The 23,427-nt window shown below is 38.1% G+C and overlaps 1 protein-coding gene across 2 annotated transcripts in view; it reads right to left on the reverse strand.

Moving 5' to 3' along the window:
* The window catches only part of TMEM132D (transmembrane protein 132D), a 267,632-nt gene that overhangs the window by 145,888 nt on the left and 98,317 nt on the right, over nt 1-23,427 (reverse strand). For both annotated transcript variants that reach the window (XR_012625670.1, XM_074844388.1), the window contains one exon: nt 12,651-12,797. Coding sequence is in view for 1 of the 2 variants with exons in the window: in XM_074844388.1 (XP_074700489.1) it covers nt 12,651-12,797 (147 nt within the window). In the remaining variant the exon portion in view is untranslated. The remainder of the gene's footprint in view (nt 1-12,650; nt 12,798-23,427) is intronic.

The raw sequence follows: 23,427 nt of genomic DNA on the forward strand, positions 1-23,427 counted from the left end.
TCTCAGTCTCTCAAATGAAAGGGGGACCAGAGCATCATCTTTCACCCCAGCTGGCCAGTAGATCTATATACAGAGGATTGTGCTTGCCAGTAAATAATTCCCCTACCCAAGAGTTGTTTTCACCTGTCTGATAATTGTGTATTCTTTTATAACTTAATCTTCTATAATTTCTGTGTTTCTGATGGAAGCATCTGGATTATCATTAGCAGTTCATTAGGACTGCCTCAATGTGTTTACAAGCTGTGATTACAATTGTAGAGTAAAATCTTTATTTGTGGTTTATACAAGAAGCAGAAGCAGCATTTCTTTTCATAAATAAAATTAATCCCTTAAACCCCTGAACAGGAGATATTTTACTAGAAAGTTACATAATCATAATGAGAGCGCCAAAACTAGAATCCTAAAGTAACGAGCAAAAACCACTGCTTTTACAAAGCAATTGCTGATTCCCATCATCTCAAAGACTTGATCGGAGGGCTACATTTCTGAAACTGCATTTATCCCCATGCACTAGAGACAGCTAAATCCTTGATCACTTGCTGCTTAGAGCCACTGCAAATAAGATTTATTTTCATGTTGTTTATGAGAACAAAGTCTTGATTTTTGAATAGATAGTAATTTTTCATCAAGACATTGTAATTCTCTTTGATACTTTTAAGGTCTAAGTCAGGGATTTATCTCACTAAAATATATAAAACAAACGTAGAATACTCCTCAACTCCTCTCTTCCACCAAGTTCTTGGTATTGAATGTGCATAAAATCAAACCTGATTCAATCTATTAGAGCTGAAAAAGAATTGCAAAATAGACAGTATTATGCACTGAGCGTGTACGTCTATCTCTACAGCAGAACTGTCAGTGACAGTATAGGAATATATTATTTGTGGGTTTGATAGCTACAAAAACAATTAAGACTGTTCAAAATTATTTGTTGCACAGTCCTCCACTGGGTAGCTGACAACCTTGCCAAAAATGAAGCTACTCAGACAGTAGTGTGACTAGATTGAAACTTTTGTGGAAGACCAAGTTAAAGTTGTAGCCATTTAGCCACATGCAGTAGAGTTTAGGACAACAGCATTGTCTGCTAATATTAAAATATGTTTAGAATTGGAAATAAACATGTAAAAAATAGGAGGACATTATGATGTTTCTTATGCTTTCAAGTGAGCACTCAAAAATTGTCAAGGGACATATCATTTGGATATTTGGATAAACTTTGGATTTTGCAAATCATTTTCCCTATAAAAATCTGCCCACATTTTTCCAAACTGTAAGTCTCAGGGGGGAGGTGGGGGAAAGACGTTATTTTGAAAAACACATCACATAGAGACTTGTCAGAGTTTGTCTGCCAAATTCTTCTCTGCCCATAATCCTATGGAAAAAGTACCATGTGTTCATGTAAGTAAGACTGTTTTTAATGAATATGCATGAAAGATTAATTCTAAGATGTCCTAATTTCTGCAACTTTTGAAAGCTTCTCTGTTACGGATATTGACAAACGCATAATGTATGTACAACATATATAATACGGTGTACATACATTATATTTATTAGTTCTGTGATATTATTATAGTCATCTTCTATTCTCTTCTATGCCTTTTGCTTTCCTTGCTTTAACTGCTTCACACAAAGATCTGCATATGTGCCTGTAAGAAAATTAATTGCTTCAACAATTAACAGGAAAATGCATCTCAGAGGAAACACTTCATAATCGATCTGTTTCAAGGTACAATATTTGCCACTTAGGAATAGATTAATTGGATTGAAAATTATTCAAGCTAATTATTTTCTTTCTAGTATAAGATTAAATGTAAGCTTCAAATAAACTGAAAACAAAGAAGTTCCACTCAGCACTTTACATTCTTCTGAGCTCACAGTGATATACCATGTATGACACGATACAGTCTGATTTTCTAAGATGCTGCTTGTTCTGTGACCATGGCTTGCTGAATGAACATGTGGCAGTGACGCAGTGAAGCTGGCCTATTTATCTCCACATGGCACTACTCTGTGCCACACAGACATGTATTTCTTGGTCTCTCAGTATGATGGCCTTCATCATTAATATGGGATAAGAGCACATCTGCACTTGCCAATGCCGCTATAAACAAACCTACAGAGACACTGGTGCATTAAGGTACAGCTGAAATGGGAATGATATAAATATCAGAAACAGATGCTTTGGGATTGATTTTACAGTTGATTTAGAAAGGCAGTGTAAGAAACAGAAGATGAAAGTAATGTAGTCACTTTCAGCAGTATAAATTGAATAGCTATCCTGTTCCACAGGCGGCATGCTGAAGTTCACAAAACTAGGATTTAGGAAAGCTTCCAGTGAATAAAGACTTTAAAAAAAGATAATATCTTGTCAACATCGAAGGTATTCTACAAGTATTTTAGCTAAAGCTGAGGAAAAGGCAGGCATGTGTTCTTGTAATACGCCAGAGAAAAATTTATGTCAAGAAAGGATGGAGATAGCAGTCATCCATTCAACTAATTGCACATTTGAATATTAGCTTCAGGTAATCCCTGAAACTAAAAATAATATTAATGCATTTACATAAGTGCAGGCAGTCCCTCAGCTACCACCCTCACAATGGATTTCAACCACAGAGACATCACAGCCAACTGATCCCTTCATCTTCTTTGTGTCTGCGACAGGAGCACAGAAAAAGTGGTGGACAGGCTCTTTATCAGATGGCTACATGCACTAGTGGATCTTGACTTTGCATCATGACCAGCCTAGGCTGGTCTCGTATCAAAACAGCAGAGCTGTCAGTTACTCAAATTTTAAAGTGTACCTTTACACGGTAAAAGTATGAAATCATATTTATTCTTCCTGCATGGAAAAGCTCCCAGGGTTCCCAAGTAACAAACAGAAATGTACCCGGTAATGATTCCTGTACTTTTCCAAAGATTCTTGCAACAAGCCAGTCTTCCTGGCTCCCTTATTTGCCATAGATGATATAGTCTGGTTCCCCACTCCTACACAATCCAAAATGTAGTTTTGTCTAACTTCTTATGTAACATCTTTTCTATGCATTCCTATGCACAGTTTGTGTCAAACTATCATACATAAAACACATGATTCATAAACTTACACAATGAGGATGGATTTCAAATTGAAAGATTGAGACTTTAACAGAGCTACAAATTGAAAGTGTATCAGACATTGAAACAGCTCTATATAACATTAAAAATTTATACTCCAGATTACACCTTAGGCTGGAAAACATTTGCAGAAGATGGAGTGTGTTGGTAGAGGTGGAAGTACTGCTTGTTGTTGCAGATTACCATGCAGGGGGAGGAATGAATCACATTACGCACTCCTTTCATGTAACCCAGAATATCCCATGATCACACAGACAGCTCTGCCTATGGAATTTTACACCTCAGTTTCCTTTTGCTGATTTTTACATATGTGTGTGTGAATGTATGGTGGAATCAATGTCCGCAAGGACAAGGCATCCTACCATCCTAACAAAGCCCAATTTCTTCTTTTGGTATGGAAGTCAATAGAAACACTGCAAAAATAAGTCTAAGACACACTACCAGCTCCAGAGAACTCTATACAAACTCCTGGGAGGGAAGGTTTTTCCTGTCTAGAATAAAAGAAAGCAGCCTTTGGTGCAAGTTGACTCTCAAGGGACTAGCTGACACATGAGGAGAAGATCTCCATTTAACTCCTGCTCTGTCACACTTCCCATACGACCCAGGGCAAGTTATTAAGGCTTGTGCGGTTAGAGGGGGTAATAAAGCAAAGCACCACTGACTTCTGCATTGTCTGAATTTTGGATGAGATGCTGGGGGATATGGTGTAGGGGAGAACTTTGTAGAGTAGGGCTGATGGTTGGACTTGATGATCCCAAGGGTCTTTTCCAACCTGAAATTCTGTGATTCTGTCTTAGCCATTAGCTCAGTGCAGCTACCTGCTCAGTGTATCGACTTATATGGAGCTCCTCCTAAGCCTAGCTATGTAACCCCATTTCACTGCATGTACTTATATAAACCCTAATAGGTGATGTTGTGTATTAGTGTCAGAACTGTCATTAAAGTTTAGCCCACATTCTCTCTGCGTCTCTGTCAAGCTAGGACAGCAGTCCTATCTTACCCCATTAGAGGTGGCTAAAAGGCAAAGAGGTGACCAAGGTGAAATAATTAGAGGATGAGTTAAATCTGCATCATCAGTTCATATAAACTGCCCATAGATCTTTAATATTGCAATGCTAGGTTGCTCATTCCATCAATAAATCTATACATTATGAGCTGAACCCATAAAATAACTCAAATGCCCACTGAACTTCAGCCTTATACTTGCAGTTGGAATTTTCTTAGGATTAGTTTTACAATTTATACGGATGCTAGATTATATTACATAATTCTATTAACCTTCTGATCCACACTTTGCTGTATTTTGACTTATATGTGATAGGTAGATTTAATAACTTTTTTCATGCAAAAAATGGGAATTCCCATGCCTCAACAGCAACAGGCATATTTTCAGCCTCAGCTCACATTTTAAGCCATTCACTCACTTTCCAACTCTCTCAGTAATTAGTATTACTTCTTACATGATTTCCTCCAAGGAAAAGGAAATCAACAGCACCATTAGAGATACTTTCACAAGACACACTTTTGCATTTAATATTAGATTTTTAATAGACAGGAGATTACTCACTTGCTTTCTCTTTTGTAATAGGTAGCAAACTGTTTTTCTCCCACCGGAATTGTTATTTTGAGCCTTGGGGCTACTAAAGTTTTCAGGACTGCAGTGCTAAGTACCACAAACACAGAGCAAACATGATGATGATGAATCCTTAAGGTTCTTAAGGGAAATCATTCCTCCTCAAGTTTAAAATGATATTTATCACACTGGATAACACCAGGGTAAAAATAAAGACACTAAATATGCATGAGGCTACCCAGACTGTTGAAAATGTCCTTTAGCTACTTCAACACAATACAGAAAGAAGGGCATCTCCTCTACAAGGGAGATGGCAGAAATACCCATAAAACACCTGCATATCACCCAAGGAGAAAGAGAGAAGAGAGGAGAAAAAAGCCAATGTATCTGTGAATGATCTGCCCTCTCTGTAACTGACTTCTGTAAGCAAATTACTTCAGCTTAGACTGTTTCCTTCGAATTATGATTCGCAGTTCTGCATGCCAAGAACTCTCAACAAAAGGGGATTAAACACCTAACATTATTTATTGTTTGCAGATTTTACAGAGGCAGATCATTTAATCTGAACAATTACAGTGTTTTCAGAAGACTCCCTCTAGACAACTCCAGGCATTTTAACAAAGTCATGCTGATCATTGTGCTATAGAACCTCATTTTGTAGAAGGTACTATATATCAAAGAAAACAAGCCTAATTACCAGCACATCATAGACAACTTTATGTGTTGAGAACTTCTTGAAATGACAGAAATGTAACTCTGCCTTCTCCCATGTAAGCAGTATAACAGTCTCTAGCTATGTGAGCATGGGAATCATCAGAATTTCTCCCAGGGCTTCTCAGGTTCATTCAACGAACCTCCACCTTTTGAGCTATCAACAATAACTGTTGATGAAGATAGCACATCTTTTCTCGAATTCCTAGCTAAGCTCATGATCAAGGGAATACTGAGTACCTGTTATATATTCAATTTTGGTATCATCAAGGAACCTCACATATGCAGTAGTTATTGGAGCCTTGCTTTCCATGATTACTTTTGTATGTAAAATAAAAATCAATAAAATGCAATCCAAAGATACAAAGGGGATAAAAACCCCCTGCTTTCAGATGAGCTAGGACAGGAAATTAAATTCATCCCTCCTTACAAGCACACTTCCTGCAGCCAAAATTCCTTCTGTTCAAAGCTCTACCCTGGGGTTACAGTTGAAATGAGTTGGGAGAGGTTATCCTGATGCTAGCATATGTGAAACATGGAACTGGTCCAACTCAAATTAAGAAACACTTTCTCAGGTTGTCTTCTGCTGTAACATTGTAGATGATACAGAATTTCTTTGCAGGGTTTCTGGATATACAGAGGTAGACAGCCTGGAATGGACAGAAGAGCTGGATGAGGCATCTATACTGAAGGTGGTGGACAGTCAGTGAATGGCCACTGGCTAGTGGGCCATTAGGACACCAGTCTGCAGTCACTCCTGTCTAATTATTCATTGGACTTATTTTTCACCTGGGATAGACTGTCACAAAACCAGAGCCAAATATAATAATGTGCTAGAAAATGACCACAGTTTCTAAGACAAATTAGACATAGTGCAAAACCCTCTCAAATTAACAGGACATCTTTATCAGTTTATTGTATTTTCTCATAATTTTTATCATTATTCCCACACACGCAATGAGAGCAGACAGTTGATAACTCCAGTTCTCCCTGGGGTGTGTAGTGAGCTGGCATTAACTGTGACAGTGATCCCAACTCTCTGCTTCAAGAATTCAAGTCCTAGAAAATCTGCAGACTCTGGGTTGCCACTGGAAAAGGTGGCCCTCTGTCCCTGATCCCTTTTGACCGCACGGCAACATCTAGAAGTTAAGGGTGCAGTATGTACCAGATCAAAGTGGCTACGTAATTAAAGCTTCAATTACTCTTTTCAGTTATTTTTAACTAGGGCAGGAGTGGTAAAGATCAGGAGAAAACAGTCAACATATCAACATATTCTGGAAACACGAAGCACTATTTTAAAGGATATTTTTCACCCTGCATTGCTAAAACCATATAAAGCAACAATCAGCTGTCCTGCAGTAAATCCTGCCTCTGCTCTAACACTTTTTGGCATATTTTTTATTCATTCCACTTGTCCACAAAGTAGAATAAAAGCCGTTACACTATCGCTGTGCTTATCATGTACCCTTCTAAGGGGTGGTGTCCAACTCTCTCCCATTCAGCACAAAAATTCCTACAGGTGATGGAGGAGGGATACCATAGCAGTATAAAAAGGTACAGGCACTATGATGATCTCCCTTAGTTTCCTGCCTATTCAGTCCTGTTGCGAACTGTGAAGTCATGTCAAGTTACATTTTAGGGGTACTTCATCTTTACACTTTCCTTAGGATGATATGCATGTAGCAATGATGTAGCTCTGCATATGATCAAGTGCAAGCCATTAAGAGATGGTAAACGTTATGTAACTAGTATTTCAAAAGGATAAACCCTGAATGAGGGAATTAGATTTTTTTTTTTTTTGAACTGCTTCAAAAGACAGCATCAGCAATTCAGTGCTAATTGTCACTTTTCCCATTTCCAATAACATTATGCTCACAAACAAAAGAACACAGGCATATCCTTCCTCTCTAAGGAGAACCCCAAAATTCATCTAAGATTAAAGGGAATCTTCTTCTTCATAATGACAGCTGAATTGCCCTGTAGTATCTCCTTCTTGTAAGTGTTAGAGATATAGGAACAGAGTCCATCTCTAAGATGCCAGAAGACTATCTACATGCCTTTGAAGTGCTTTCCTGCAATCTTTTTGTTTTTAAATGAATGAGTCTCTTTCAAACAAACAGGTGAAAAAGTTGGCTGATAATGCTTTATCTAATAGCTGTTGGCTAATATTTCATCTCTTTTCTTTTGGTTTGCTTCAAGATGATAACCATAAACCTTTTTTCTAGTATATTACCATTGAGTAGGATGATTTCAAGAGAGTTTCTTCATTTCTTGATAAATAAAATGGTTTTATTTTTTAAAAGTGAAAGAAGTGGGTCAGCACATAAAAGAATGATGCACTGAGGCTTGGTTCATACAAATTTATTTTGCCTCAACATCTCAAAGGGTTCCCTCTCAGAGGGCACATTTAAGTATTAAAATGAGAAATGTGAAATAGAAGTTTCTGGCTAATCGCTTTCAAACAGTGGAATGTAAACATGACTTTGGAGATGTTTAGTACTTTCACATCATCACAACATATAATCTCTTAGAAGCATAGAGGTTTCAAATAACACAGGAAGGTAAAAGAAAAACCCAAATGGTGCACAAATGAAACTCTAAAGCTACCAGGATAAATACTGATCATTACCCATGTGTCTCGGAAGTATAAATGGAGTTAAACTCTGGTATTTCAGAATCAAATTAACATATCTGCCCAATAATACATATCTTAACATATTATATCAGCATCAATGATGCTGAGTGAATAGGCAGTTTTTTAGCGCTGAATAATTTTTTTCAGAAAGTAATCTTGGAACCATACAAAAGATATCTCCCTTCTCCCTTCCATCCGTGCCGTGCCGCCCCGCCCACCCCCGAATATTGTTTTCTCTTTTGAAGAAAAAAAACAATCAAATAATCTCTTGAGTTGCCATAAAGATACCCAAACATACAGCCTAGCCCAACTCTTCGCCCACTCTGCATGTCCAGCTTTTTAATATCATACTTGAATATATCTCATCTGAAAGCATGTATGATTTCTACTGCATTTCCTTGCTTTTGTTCCATCATGATAAACTGAAGCTCATGTGATTCACATATGATGTGATGGGACAAAATACACTGGAAATTATTTTTGCTACACCATGCATCTTTCTTGTAATTCCATTGAGTAGAAAATGTTCTTTCCAAGCAATAATATACCTCTAGTTGATAAAGTCATGTGAGCAAATGAATAGCAAGGAAAAAAATTAATGGGGATCTAAAACATAAAACTATTTTTATGAAGCATTTTGATGAACACCAGCAAGAGAAATAATGTAATTATTGTGGCTATTAGGCTGTTATTTATGTCAAATTTGTTGCTCTTGTTGCATCAGAAGCATTTTAGGATTACAGCACTCTTGAGAGTCTATCAAATGTACTGGCAGATGCCACAAGTAAGAGAATGAGGCAATAGCTCACTGCTGCTACAACATGAAAACTAAATGTTAAATAACTAGATTTGAAAATGAGAAATATAGGGCACTAAGGATAATGGTATAAACACAATAAAAAGAAAGTATTGTGTAGGAAAATCAAAGGCAATGCTGCCATATGTTTTCCTGTCCCCTGTTATTATCTAACATCGAGTTAATTTCTTGAATTATAAAAGTGTTAAGAAAATTAAGCATTTAAATACAGTATCATGAGAAAACGAGACACGCAGGAACAAATGAGGGATATAGCCCAGAAAATACTGTTATTGTCTCTCGCTGTGTCAATATTATCACAGATTCAGTCACTTGTTCAAAAGGAAAATAAGTTTCTCTAATAGTGGGACCAGCATCTGGTTTCAGGCAGCATAAACCAATAACTCCTTCAATGCTATAGAACTGTAACCCAAAAGTGCAAGCAGAAAAGTATCAAAAGAAATGCTGTCTTTGTAACATTTCCAACAACAAGCATAGGGAAAAGGAATTTGCTGAGCAAAGCTTATCCATGATATAGTTCAAATACATTTGGAGATAAGGCAGTAAACAGTTACATCCAGACATTAAGGTTCTCTTTGAAGATGGCCAAGATTTGTCTACAATTATTTTGCACTTGCTTGGATCAATGGCCTCATTCCTGCCATAAGCACTGAGAACAATAACGTATTCTCTCTAGTGGAACAACAAACATTTGTACCCAAAAATTTAAACATGAATAAAATATTTTAAGAGGATCATGACACCCATTAGTATCATATCAGAACATCTTGCTTAATGTCTCCACAGCAGCTATGGATAGAGGAAAGGCCTATCAATCATTTTTTGCAGACAAGGAAAATCCAATAAATCTGCATCTTTAGCCACTCAATAATTTTCCAAACCTATCCAACCTGGCATGCTTCCAGTCCAACATGAAATACAGGAGAAAAACAGACAGGAATCCAGATCTTCCACTTTTGGCTAGTCTTCTCAACCGTCACTAGCATGGCAGAGATGCTTAATTTCATGTACAATGAGAAACAGTACTAACCCAAGAAAACATTCTGAAAATGCAGTACTTGTATAATCTCATCTTTCTATTCTGTTCATCTCATTACATGAGGAATTAAGAAAAAGAAAGGTCAGCCAACTTCCAAAGGAAATAAGTAAAGGATGGCACATATAAGGATGTATCGCCCTGATTCAATCAGTGTTTAAGTGTTTCCCAAGTCACATTTCTGAGCCACTAGTTAATTCCCATCACACCATTTTCTATTCGGTTTTTTGGTCATCTACATGACAATAGAGGGATGGAAGATAGATGCTTCACAGAGAAGAACAGAAGTACTGTACAGATGCTACAAGTAGTAAACCCATCTAATAACCTCATGGGTCAGGATTTAGAGTGTTACAAAATTATTATTGCCTGAGAATAAAATCAGAAGACTTGGGGAGAACTTTGTAATTACTTCACCATTAATCTGGAACACTGTCGCAAGCCCATAATAAGCAAGGCACTGAGAACTTCAAATCATATTTGACAGATGGGCTTAATTAGTTATTCTCATACAGACTCATAATATTTGCTGTTAATATTCATTCTAAAACACCCCGCTGGCTGTGATAATATTTATATGTTAATCCTGTTACGATAAGCTTTTGGTGCCAAAACCTCTCCAAATAAAATGACTGATATATTTCAAACTTCAATAAAGAAATGCTCAGGCATCTTGGTTAAATTTGCCACTTGCACAAGTGCCTCCTTAATCCATGAAATTACACCTGTTACAGTAAGTTAGCTTTATTAACACTACTTTCTGATCCATGTAAAACTATCTTAAACACAAAAGCATTGAATCTTTAGTTAATTAACATTGCCACCTTTGCATTCATGTGATCAGATCTCTGATTTTTAAAACTAATTAAACAATATCCAAACACAGTTTGTCAAATTTCTAAATGAACTATGGAGGCAAACAATTTGGTAAGAGACATCAATATTTAGCTGTTACCTATTGTGCATATCTAGTGACATCAAACATGTTTAGATAAGGAAAAAATTGTTTCCCAAAAAATATTGGGCACACAGTCTTTCCCCATATAATGCTTGATCTTACTTATTAAAATGAATAGCAAACCAGATATGAATAATACATTGCAAATATTCTATATTTATTCACAAATAACAAGGAAGAAGTTCTCAAAAGTGAGAAACCCACAAAATCTCTACTGGGAACTCAGATGGAGTAAGTCAAACCAGAAGTTATATGAGAGTTACACATATACCTTGTCTTCACTTGATTTTCTTTCCAGTAAAATCTAATACGTATATGAGCTCACATTTCTTTTAATAAACATGAAGCAATGCTTATACTCAGCATGTGAAAGTACACAGAATCCACAACCACTGCATGAAAGGTGACATAATTTATTTTTTTGTGTACAAGGGGTCATTTTGAAGGCTTGCCACTGAATGATGAACAGTGAAGGGAAATAAGCTGCCAAGCTCCAGTTCACCCATGAGGTTGCATTATATTTTCCTGATGAGGAAGAGGAATCAGGCAAATGCAGTGTGTGGATCCAACAAGATAAAATGTGATGGAAAACTCATCATTGAAATAATCTTTGATTTTGATCCAATGCCCATTTCAGTCAGTGAAAATATTCACACTGTCTTCAAATAGCTTTGAACTTGGATTTTAAAGAATCTGTCTGACAGATTGTGCTAGACAGCAGGAAGCTCTGACCTTGGCATATATACACATTGCTTCTTTGACCAATAAAATTCAGTCAGGTATGAGACAATATACAGTTTAGATGAGAAAATTCAGGATACTATAGCAGAGAAATTGTGTAGAATCTGAGTTATAGTAAGGAGAATGTGATTTATGTCATGATTATGAAGGGAAATTCTTCCCTTCCTCTTTTTTTCATATACCCAGATTGCAAAGACATGAAACTTTCTAGTTATTAGGCTCAGAGGGTATTTATTTAAAAAATCTAAATCACATAATAAATCCCCAAAGCCTGTAAGATTTTGTAAAATTTCAGAAGTAAATCACAGCACAGAATTTCCATGTCCTGGAAAGACCTCCATGGCAAGTTTTCTAACAGCAATGCCAAACACAATACATACACAGGTAGTCAGATCCTTATAAATATGCATTTAACATACAGTTCCAGAAACAATGAACAAGAGGCAGGAAATGATATAAAATTGCATTCATTAAAGCAATCAGTTGCAAGTAGAAAAGGAACAGCCACCTGTCAGATGAAGCCTGTTTAAGACAGGTCAGTGTCCTATCTAAGTTGTTGCATAATCGAAATGGAAAATGGAAAAATCTATTCCCTTCTGCAGACTAAAAATTCATATAAATTTCACCAACAAAAATGTGAGTTTGATACCAGGAGTAAACAAGCAAATAAACAACAACCCAAGAAAAAAATCCAAGCGAAAATAAAAAAACAAACCAGAAAACACCACCACAACAGTCCTATAATTACCCCCTGCTGTAATGCTTGGCAGCAAATAATTTGAAGAGATTAAACTAGTCACAACCAAATGCTAAGATATGAAACATGTTCTTCTAAATACTCTGTGAAAACAAGTTTTAACTTCCTTTGAGTATTAGGATTGTATACCATTTTGTTTAAAGCGTATATGGTAGAATTATCAACACACTACGAAACAAAGACAGCTACAGCTTTTCCAAAAGCATTTTCATCATGCACTATAATAAAACTTATTAAAATAATGGCAAAATGCTTTGAAAAGGAAATACAACCATCAGTTATTAAAAGATAGACTTCTGGAAATGACCTACCTGTTCTCAGAGGCAGCAGATTTCCTCTGGCAAACAATAACAGCTGGTGCGTATTTCCCTGTATAATCCACGCTCTCTCTGATGTCCCATAAGTATGGGCTGCTGGCTCTTACACTGAAAATGTTCACACCTTTCTTCACCTTCGCCCTAGGAGGAATAAGAGGATATTTCACCGATTAGATACAAAAATGTCAGCTTGATCTGTTACTTATTTCTTCATTATTTTCTCATTACCGCCCCACAGAAAATGCTACCACTCTATTAGAGTTCGACATTATTACAAGGAAAAGAGATGAGAGAATTAATTAAGAATTCCACATTTTGAAGAAATTATATCAAGATAGAAATCTTATTGAACTAATGGTAATTACAGCTTTAGTCATAGCTAAATTGCAGAGTAGATATATTCTGGAGCATGCTCCTCACTCCTGCTCTTCCATTATCCACGCTGTGGGCACCACTGAGCACGTTAAGGCTCTCTCTTGACTAGAAGTTATTGTATTGGAGAGGAAAATATCATTTTTGTTGCAAAAGAAGTCAGGTTGTTGCTAGGGCTTATATCTGGAAATAGGAGGCATTGCTCGGTCTCATATTACAGGTAAAATCTACCTTTTCTTCTCCCTCCTGCCTGGATTACTCAAAGATGACATTTCATATCTTTGCTTCAATTTTCATCACCTGAGTCCACATTTCTTCATTCTGTTGGGTTTAACTGTTCTATCAGCTCTGATCCTAAAAATACTTAGAAATTTTTTTTTTTTTTTTCCCCAAAAGTGACTGGTTTCTTTGGAAGTCTGTTTCTACGTATGAGATTAAACGGTAGGAAAAGCTGTGTGACCAAATGTTACAGCTATGACAACTGGACTGGCTCCTACTGAGAAGTACTTTCTGGTTCTCATGTGTTAGCATAATACTTCTGGTTTTGAATAACCAGTGGAGAAGACAAACTATATATATGTATATATATTTTTTTAAATATCTGTTTTATTTCCTCTTAGCAGGTGTTACATTCCTTAATTCTTTCTCTTCCTTTCTTTAACTAAACATCTAAATATGCATCTTAAGGCACTACTGAGTTAGTCCACTATATAACTACACATATAATCCAGGTATAGAACGCTGGCAAAATTACTGAATTAGGAGTTTCTGGTTGTTGTTAACTTTTGGTTTCTGAATGTGTTTACAAAAACAAAAAAGTCCATTGTGGTCAAACAGCCACATATGTGAGCTGTCAGGAAATGACAGTTTAATTATATTTGCTTAAACTCTCATACACAAAATCCATTCAGTGATATGGCAAGTTCTCAATTCTAGGCAAAAAATCAAAAAGGTATGTGATTTTTTGTATAAACAGCTGCTGCCATGCAGAGATGCTAATATCAGTAAAACAAGCACTATCAGCTCTGCCTCCGCATAAAATTACTTGGGAAATCTTTGAAGGACAACATCCACACAGATGTTTTCCAAATGAAAAGCAAAAGGATTCTTTCAACTGTCTTGGACAAAAAGGGTTATATCTCATTTCTTCTGCCACTAACTCAGTAGCAGTGGCTGTAATTTCCTTAGCACATCTGGAAGAATTAATACATGAAGGCTGCCAATTTCTTCTATGCTCAACTTCTTCTATGCTAATTTCACAAAATGTATTTTAAGCAGGTGCAGTTACTGCTCCTAGACCACATACATCCCTCAGGACAAGAGATCAATGGTCAAAGAAGAGTGGAAATTAAACTGCATTCCTGGCATCTTAGAGAAAGAGGGAGACAGAAAAAGGCCAGACAATCTGGATGAAACATTTCTCAGCATATGTCTTTAGCTATTTCTAGTGACCAGCATCTGGTCCCGCCTTTCTGTTCCACCTCAAGAAAGGAAAACTGCTGGGTGTCAACTAAATCCAATGATAGAAAAATGATTCCCACTTCACAGGGAAATGAGGGTGGCTCAGATCTTTCCAAGTTAAACTGGCTGTGATTAAGAAACTCACACCCACCCTTTTAGCTCTCTAATGGGGTCACTGTCTCTCCAGTAGTTGATCGCAGCAGATGAGAAGGTGCCGGTGTGGGATTTGGGCCACCTAGCCAAGCTTATGTATTTGAAAAGGCAACTGTCTGGATGGAGCCAACTCCCTGTGCTTCGCTCTAGCACAAGACAGCAAGTGAATCGCTCACAGCCAGAGACTGCTGGCCAGGGTGTGAGTCAGTGGCTGGTTTCATTACACAAAGCCACATATGCCTTGAGCTTGTGCTGTAAGGTTGGCCCCGCAGGTTTGCCATGTAGGTATAATAAAGGCAGGCGTAGCACACAGTGTATTTGATCAGTAACCGACTGCTGCCCCCACACTCAACACATGCCAATGAGTATATCTAGGATTTCTACATGTCATGGAGCCTCCCTGGGATACGTGCAGGAACACTGATCCTGCTGCGAGGCATTTGGAAGTCCCAGAAAAAGATATTAAGCCCTTGAATTCTCCTGGACAAGATTCTGGAGACAGGGGAGGTACATGTCCTGGAAACCCAAACAAATGGTAGCCTTACAATAAGAGCAACCATTTTCCCACGACTGGAGGTTAAGAGCAATTACTATGTTACAATTACTACTTAAAAACACACAACAGGTTGTATTGACTATACATTTTTATATGTTTTATTAACAAAACTGGTAGGGAATCAAGAAAAAAGCAGCCTTAGACCATAGCATAGTCTACCCTGCTCTGCTGGCACATGTGCAACAGCTTTACTGCAATTGAGAAGGCTGTGCAGGGTCTCAGTACTGCTAAGTAACCAGCTACACACTTAAAATTGAGGAAATTTCTCACTTATATTTTAAAAAGCATTAAAAAAACAGATTAAAATAAGTGTACAAACATGGACACATAACTGATAGTATCCTCTTATTTTATGTCTGAATTCCTTTAAATGCCAAAGTGACAAGGTAAACCAGAAAAATGGACACAAAAACAGTAAGACAAGCTGGTTTTGTTTATCCCTGACATTCACTTTATCCAATGATAAACTGCCATCCTGCACTGATTTCTGATGTTTCAAAACAAATGTAGATCCTTGTGTACACTCCTTGGGGTAATTGCAGTCTATGGATCAGGATTTCTTAGAAGAATTTTTGATAGGGTCTAATTTAGTCATCTATTAAAAACCCCAAACCCATAATTTTACTGAAAACAGTAACACAAGGTTGTTGTTTTCTACAGAATTACAGGTTAGGAACTCTTTTTGAAGGAACAGTTAAATATACTTCTATAATTAGCAGAAAAACTTCCATTCCATGATCCCAGGAAATGCTTTTTCCTCTACTATGTCTCGACACTGTGTTTGCCACTGCTGGGGAATTGCAGAATTTTATTCACCCAATTTACAATGGCAGTAGCACTTTGCAATTACCAAAGAATGACCTGGATGAAACAGGGTTAATAATAACGGAAGGTGTGTTATTTGTCAACAGATAAAACTGAAGATACCTGAGGTGAAAACACTATGACTGCTGTCAGGGCTCAATTACTTTCTTGCAAATCTGCTTTATTGAATTGCCTGGCTGTCACAGGGCAAGCTGGGTCTTCAACCCTTCAGCTGGCTCTTGAGAGCACTCATGAGACAGCCTCTTGGTTCAGCCACAGTTCAGCCTACTAAGATTTCCCAACTGCAATATGCAAAAAGGCATATGACAAAGCTTTTTCATATATTTGCTCACATTTAACAGTCTAAGTACAACAGATTGTACATTTGCTTAAAACACTGTGGCTGGGAAGCAGCAAGTAAATTTGTTCAAGTATTTTGTGCCCATCATTTCACTTCGGCCCAGATTCTACTTTGGAAAAGAGGAGGCAAGAAAGGACTTATCAAATATTTCAATTGTGGTTGGTTTGGGGTTGGTTGTTGTGGGTTTTTTTGTTTGTTTGTTTGTTTTCTTTTTTCTTTTTTCTCAAAGAAGGAGTCTATCCAACTAAACTCCTTCATAGGTATTTCTACAAGCAGTTACTTACCTCTGGATCGCTGCTCACAGCGCAGCACATCAGTTACCAAGACTCACAAGTAGCTCACCCCTTGCACCAAATCAATCATAGCAAACAAAGCCCTTGGGAGTCCTCAATCCCTGAAAACCCGTCAGTGCTGACAGGGTACAAATCAAGGGAAGGGAGAAAGAAAAAAACATAGAAGGAACTCCCAGAATCAATACATCACACCTCAAATCAAGGAAATACATTTCCTAAGTGCATAAAGACAGTGATTCCCAATTCTATCTCATGACCCACTAAACACTATGTTTACTCTAGTGATAAAAGAGGCTTCAACTCGACCAATTAAAATGCAGGCAATGTCCTCTCTCATTTATCAAAGTGTCTGTTTTAGCATCTCCCAGTTTTTGCAGTTTACAACCAGTTAGCGCTTAGCTTTCAGCCCATGTCGTTACTGCAGGCTGGTAATGGCTGTGAAATTGTTACTTAAGTGTTGTATAAAGTGGAACAGCTGGCTGGTGAAAAATAACAGCATTACAGCACGTGTGCTGCTAAGTGCCATGGTACAATGTCAACAAAGTGTCTGGTTTGAAGCACCACAGGGAAGGGAAAGAGAGAGCACACACGCAAATTCACCCTCGAGAGGTGCAAGAGATCAAAGACAAGGCGCTCGCAGAAGCCGCAAATACTCTGCCACAGGCAGGACTCCCCCCGCCACATTTTACTTCTGACAATGTCCTGCATGCAGCATACAAATATCACACATCTCTCCATTCCAAAACAAGGTGCAAATAAACAGGGACTCTAACCCCTAAAGAGCTCTAAATAAAGATGTTTCAGACCCATGACATTGAATCTAGTTTTTTATTACTGTGAGTGCTCAGGGCAAAGATCTGTGGGAACCTTTCATGCTCCTTCTGAGAAAGTGAGCTACTTGCAACATCAATGGAATAAAAAGAAAAGGGAGGCTGTTAACACAGGTGCTACCAGTGGTTATCATCTTGTTACCAGTGGCAACTAGAAGGTGGCAGATAAACTGTGTGCAGAGGGGTACATTTTTGAGAGCTTCCAGGCACCTAACAGACATTGCAGTGGGCTATGAATTTGCCTTGTCACCATATCTCCCCCAAAGCACTTCAGAAATAACTTGAGGGGGTTTCTATTTCTGTTTATTTTTAGTGCTTTCTCCTGCCCTAAACTTAACCCAGCAATGAAGAGAGACAAAAAGCAGTGTTTAGCTGTACAGGAGGGCAGTCTTTGCTTTACTAATATTCACCAACTTTGGACAGCAGTAACACGTGCAGGAGAGGCGTTTCCCCCCAGCAGTCCCTTTCAAACCAAAGACAAGCAAAATGTGAGTGAAAAGGGACCTGACCATAGCTCTTCACATCATAAGACAAAGAAAGCAGGTCCATTTCTACTCACTGGAAAGTCTAATGCACTGATCTAAGACAGCAGCAAAATACTGCCTGCAGAAACCCTGAAAATATTCACAGTCCTAAGCTGTAAATACCCAACATATGTCATTGCCCAGAGCCCATTTTTGCTGATGGCTATGCCACGGGTTGCTCTTCATGCAGGTTCTTCCTAGTAGCATCACCTCTTGATCCAGTAACAAATTACTGCTGCTGGGGGTGGAAATACCTAGTCTGTATTTCCTGAAGCTCCACTGATGGTAGCTTTGAAGAGGCTGAAGAACTAAACCAGCCATCTTCCAGTCTCTAACTGTGAGCTGACAGACCTCATCAAGGTCTTTCTGATGACCTGAATTAAATGTCATAGCTTGAGAAAAAGGTAGTATGGGACTAGATGTTACCACAGGATCTAGAATCTTGACAGCAGTTTTGGCATCACTAAGCTGTAGATCTATTCAAAGAATTCCCAGGTAGCTGTCTCTTGCTGGCAAGTCAGTAACAGCAGAATGATCACTGCCTCAAAAGCTAACACTCTACATTAAATGCAGTCATCCTCTGCAGTATCTGAGGTCATACTGTTGCTGCATGTTGCATAATGAGACCATTTTGATACCAGAACACTTCAATCTGACATTTGCATCCTGATGTTTCACCTCCTGCAAACAACCTCCTCCCCTCCCAGAGGTTTGATTCTACTAAGCAAACCCAGGACCAGTTCTGTTCTCTTTTCCAGCATGGAAAAAGGAATGTGTTTTACTGCCCACCATCATCCTTCAGATTATTGCCTTTTTTTTAAATTTTGGTTACTCTCTCAACAGGTTCAGGAGATCACCTTGAATGAAGGGCAAAAATACAGCTTATGCTGTCTTCCTGGGAATCCTGGGATGCTTATGTGGCAGTGACCCATTTTTTACCTTACAGTGCATGTACTGCACCTGCAGCTCTCTGTGCTCAAAGAATCGTATTTAAATGTACTGAAACATCAGATAGCAATACAAAACAGCAACAAATTTTCTGCCTTTACTTCAGGACAGACTTCTTAATTTTGGACGCATGGAGCCAAACTTCCTAGTGAAAGAAAAAATCAGAGGTAATTCAGTGGACAGCAGGCCTTTTGTCTTTCCAGTCTTCCTGAAAATCCATACTTAGGGCAGATTGTCCACCTGTTTGAGAATTCCTCAACAGATTAGAGCTTCTTGGTATCGGACACCACCACTTCTTCCACCTCAGTCAGTGCTGGAACTTGTGTTACTGTGGGGGGTCTTGTACCAAATGAGGAATCTGAGTAAACACTTTTAGCACAAATGTCCCAGTCACTTCCTCTTACAAAAGCCTTTTTTGCCTATTGACTTCTAAAGACTGACCTGGACACATTTATTATATAAACAGAGCTGATCAAATTAACTGCTCACATGGTGCAAAAAGGAATGGTTGGAATTTGTATTCCCAGCTTTTCCACTTCTAATTTTATGTACAACATTAGGGTGATGCTAAATTTATACATTTTAAGGCCATACTCTTCTTTTGCCTCCCTCTGCAGTTTCATTGCTTTTTATGGCTGAAGCTAATATAGGACAGAATTTGAGCCTGAAAGTGATTCATCTCTTTGAACATCAGTCAAAAATAAAATGTGTCTGTCATTGAGAAAACAGGTAGAACTCAGCCTGTTTCTGTTACACTTAAGGGTTATTTGCAGTGAGTGGATGAAAACCAAGCGTACAAAGGCTTTCTGGATTTGTATCCATCATGAACCCCTGAAGAAATAAAGACCATTCAAAAAAAAAAAATGTTTTCCCTATCAGAAGCAAGCCTTCATAGCTGAAATTCTTTCAATGGAAGGAACTGTATTTGAGAAGGGCTCATTTAAACAAACTGTTTTAGAACTGACTAAACAAAATTGCAGCTTTCTCAGTGCAACAGGAATAAAGTATCGCAAGAATTAGGTCATGTAGCAAGACACTTCATACTACCCATCTGAATGTCTGGCTTTTAGTTTCATAATCAATTTTGGCATGGCTTATAAAAGGTAGGATTTGGATGCCAGGATTTAATGTACAGAGCTGGCTTCTGTAAGCCTTTTTTTGTTTTGTTTTCCCCACTGAATACTTCATGTACAAACCAGTGTTGTCAGTTGTTTTCAGAGAAGATGCCTCGAAGTTTCTTCAGATTACACTAATAGTTTCACTGATTGAAAATCCACAGCAGAAGAGAATCGGGAGTCCCTGAGATACTGATGGAGTTAGAATAATTTATGGAGAGCGGTCTAGCACAACATAAGCTATTTAAAGCTGTATAATATACCCACAAACTCTTATTAAGGTCTGTGGTTTTCAGCCCTGTGAGACAGAAACCAGTTATCATTATGCATCACCATGAAAGCAGATTAAAATTAAATCAATCTGTTTATCTATGGGTTTGCAATGCAGCTTTTCCAAAGCATAACATGTTCTCCATCTAATTAACATTTCAGGAGGAAAAACCATTCCACCCAGACACTAAATCACACTCATTCAAATGGAGATATTACAAAAATACAGCCCAGGTGAATTTATAACAAAATTTAATTAGTGAAAGGGCACAAGATCTATTTAGGCTTCAAAAGTTGACTTGTGCATACCAGGAGTTAAATAAAATAGATCTTTGTAATATGTATCTCTTGGATTTGCCAAAATTGCCTATTGTGCTTACAGTTTACGTGCATGCAGAGTTGCATATATACGTATACAAGCATGCATTACACACACAGATTTTATTCCTGTGTCTTTCAAAAAGAAAGTCCTTATTAAAAACATGTTTTGCAACTTGTACAGTGCAGAAGTCTCTGGAGAATTAAAAGGAAAGAATGCATGCAAATCAATTTAAAGCAGAAACAAATAGAGTTTGTAGCTCTGACCTCTATTCACTTACTAAACAAGCCATGAGAGGGCCTGATCCTCAGTGGAAACCAGAGCCCTTCGTGGCCTGCAGAACCGGATCTTTTTGGTTTTGAACGACCCTGAATTAGAGCACAGGAAGCAAACCTTAGGAGTTATATGAGTAATAAGAATAGAACTCTGCCTCCCCAGGGACCTCAGCAGCCATTATCTTGGGACTCCCAATATGAAGCAAAAGTCAGAAACAGGTTTTTCATAAACTTCATGGCTGGATGGTGCACCCTTCTGCTAATTTCATCTTGTGGACTGTACATGATGCCAAAGTGGCAACGCAGTGAGAACGAGGAAAACGGCAGCATTGTAACCTGAAGCAGCACTCTAGAAATGTATGCTACTAGCAAGCAAAAATCTCAGTAATATGATAAGACACCACTGTTACAACTGACAATATTACTGATAGCTATGTTTTAAGGAGGTATTGGTGGGTTAAGGGACTCTGGCCCATAGCCATAGCTTAGTATGAATTATGAAACAAACACAGAGATGTTTAAGAGGAGATACTGTCTTAAGGTTGATGTTAGAGGTCAAGGTGAGAAGGTAAACCATGATCTCTTTTTATCCCAAACTCCACAGCAAATGCAGTGTTGTAATCTAACACTGTCACCTTTCCCAGCTGTATGGCACTTTCTCCTACAGGAATGGATAATTGGGCAATAATGAGCAACAATACTAAACAAAACAAAATATTTATGTATTCAAGGGTGTGAAGGAAGGTGTTTGTTTACAGAAATGAAAGACAAAGATAAATAGTGCTGCCTGCTGATTTAAAGTGGTTGGAAGCCTTGTGGACTGTTTCCAACTACTGTTTCCAAAATAAATGCAAAAATATAATGTAGGGTCTGAAATATATTTTTCTAAACTGCTTATAAAAAGAAAACAATGCAACAAATCCCTTCCTTTCCTGGCCAAACACCAGCAAAGCTCCTAACAGCACAGCCTGTGCAACCAACAATTTTTTAAATTATATTTAAGAGAGGATAGGAAAACCAAAGCACAGTACTGGGGACTATGGAAATAGTGAAAATAGTGTCATTTACCCCATTTCACAGCTGAAAAACATGGTAGGAAACAGCTACCATACCACAACAAGCACATGAGCGAAGTTGTTTGTAAGCAACCCCCAGAGAACCACAAGATGAGTGTAATGAAGTATTACCTAGTTATCCATTGCAGGTGGAATAAAACGGAGCATAGAACAATGAAACAGTTTTTTAAATGCTGTAGACACAATAATAAGTGTGTGTTTATGTATGTGTACATATATTTTTTTATGCTGAATGGGCAAGCAATAAGTGGAGAAATTCTCCTGGATTCACTTAAATTGGCTGAGAATATTAGGAGCACACTGAATAAAGATGACAAGGCTAGTGAACCGTGCAGTACGAGTCTTCCAAAACAAATAGTTGTAGAAATAGGAACAGAGCTATGTATTCTCTCTATATAACAAGAAGCAATGGGGTTGGTAAGACTATTTCTTTGGCTTTATCTGCAAAGCAGTGTCTGGTGCGGGACCTTTTAGTTTTGAAATCACACAATAAGACACAATTGTTGAAGGATGCAGATACTACTCCAGAGCTATGAGCTGTCTAACCACCTTTTTACAAGACCTGAGTGGAAGGAGGCTGCTAGCAATCAAAACTACAAGAATTTTGACTTATCAAGCAGAATTATCAAGCAGATCAACAGCCACCACCCAAACTGCCTCCAATGTGACTACCAGCTGCCTGATGTTCAGTGAAAAAGAGTGTGCACCTTAAATCAAATGCTTCAAGGCTGAGGCTAAGATGTATTAGCAGTCACAATAATATCATAAATGCAGATAGCACATTTATCTCAAAAGAATCTCCAAAAATGTTCCTGTCCTCTCCTGGAGAGACTCAACTGCACAAATGCTTTGTGAGCCTGATGCTCCTCCCGGTGAGGGCTCAGCTCCCACAGCCCCAGCGCTTGACACTGATTCTGCCCTTTCAGTTCTTCATGGTGATACCTGAAACTCATGGACTCTCGGTGAAGTGTTTGGTGCTTGGAGGAGACCTAAAAAAGTTTCTTTACTGGAAAGTTTATTTCAGACTTCATAAGCAGGACAGTTCCAAGGTATTTCCAAATCACATCCTAATGCAAAATGAAATGGCAGTATCACTGAGCAAAGAAAGAGGATATTACCTCGACAGTGCTAATGAAGAATGATCAGTGAAAATGAGTTAGCACTGTTCCCTAGCAACTTCTCACAGCTGCAGATAAAATCATTTTCTGGACATCACAGAAATTGTGGATACTTAGTTCTCTTATAGAAGAATTCTCTCATCCATTGCCTATATGCAGCCCCCTCTAGGAGATAACACAGGAGCAATTTACAGCAAGCTGTACCATTACATTAACTTGTCCAAAAACTTTAAAGAAGACCCATGGATCCGTATGTGCTGTGTTTCTCCTTCATGCAATGACACGTATGTCAGATG

This window comes from Strix aluco, chromosome 18 (assembly GCF_031877795.1).
Source record: "Strix aluco isolate bStrAlu1 chromosome 18, bStrAlu1.hap1, whole genome shotgun sequence".
Lineage (NCBI taxonomy): Eukaryota > Metazoa > Chordata > Aves > Strigiformes > Strigidae > Strix > Strix aluco.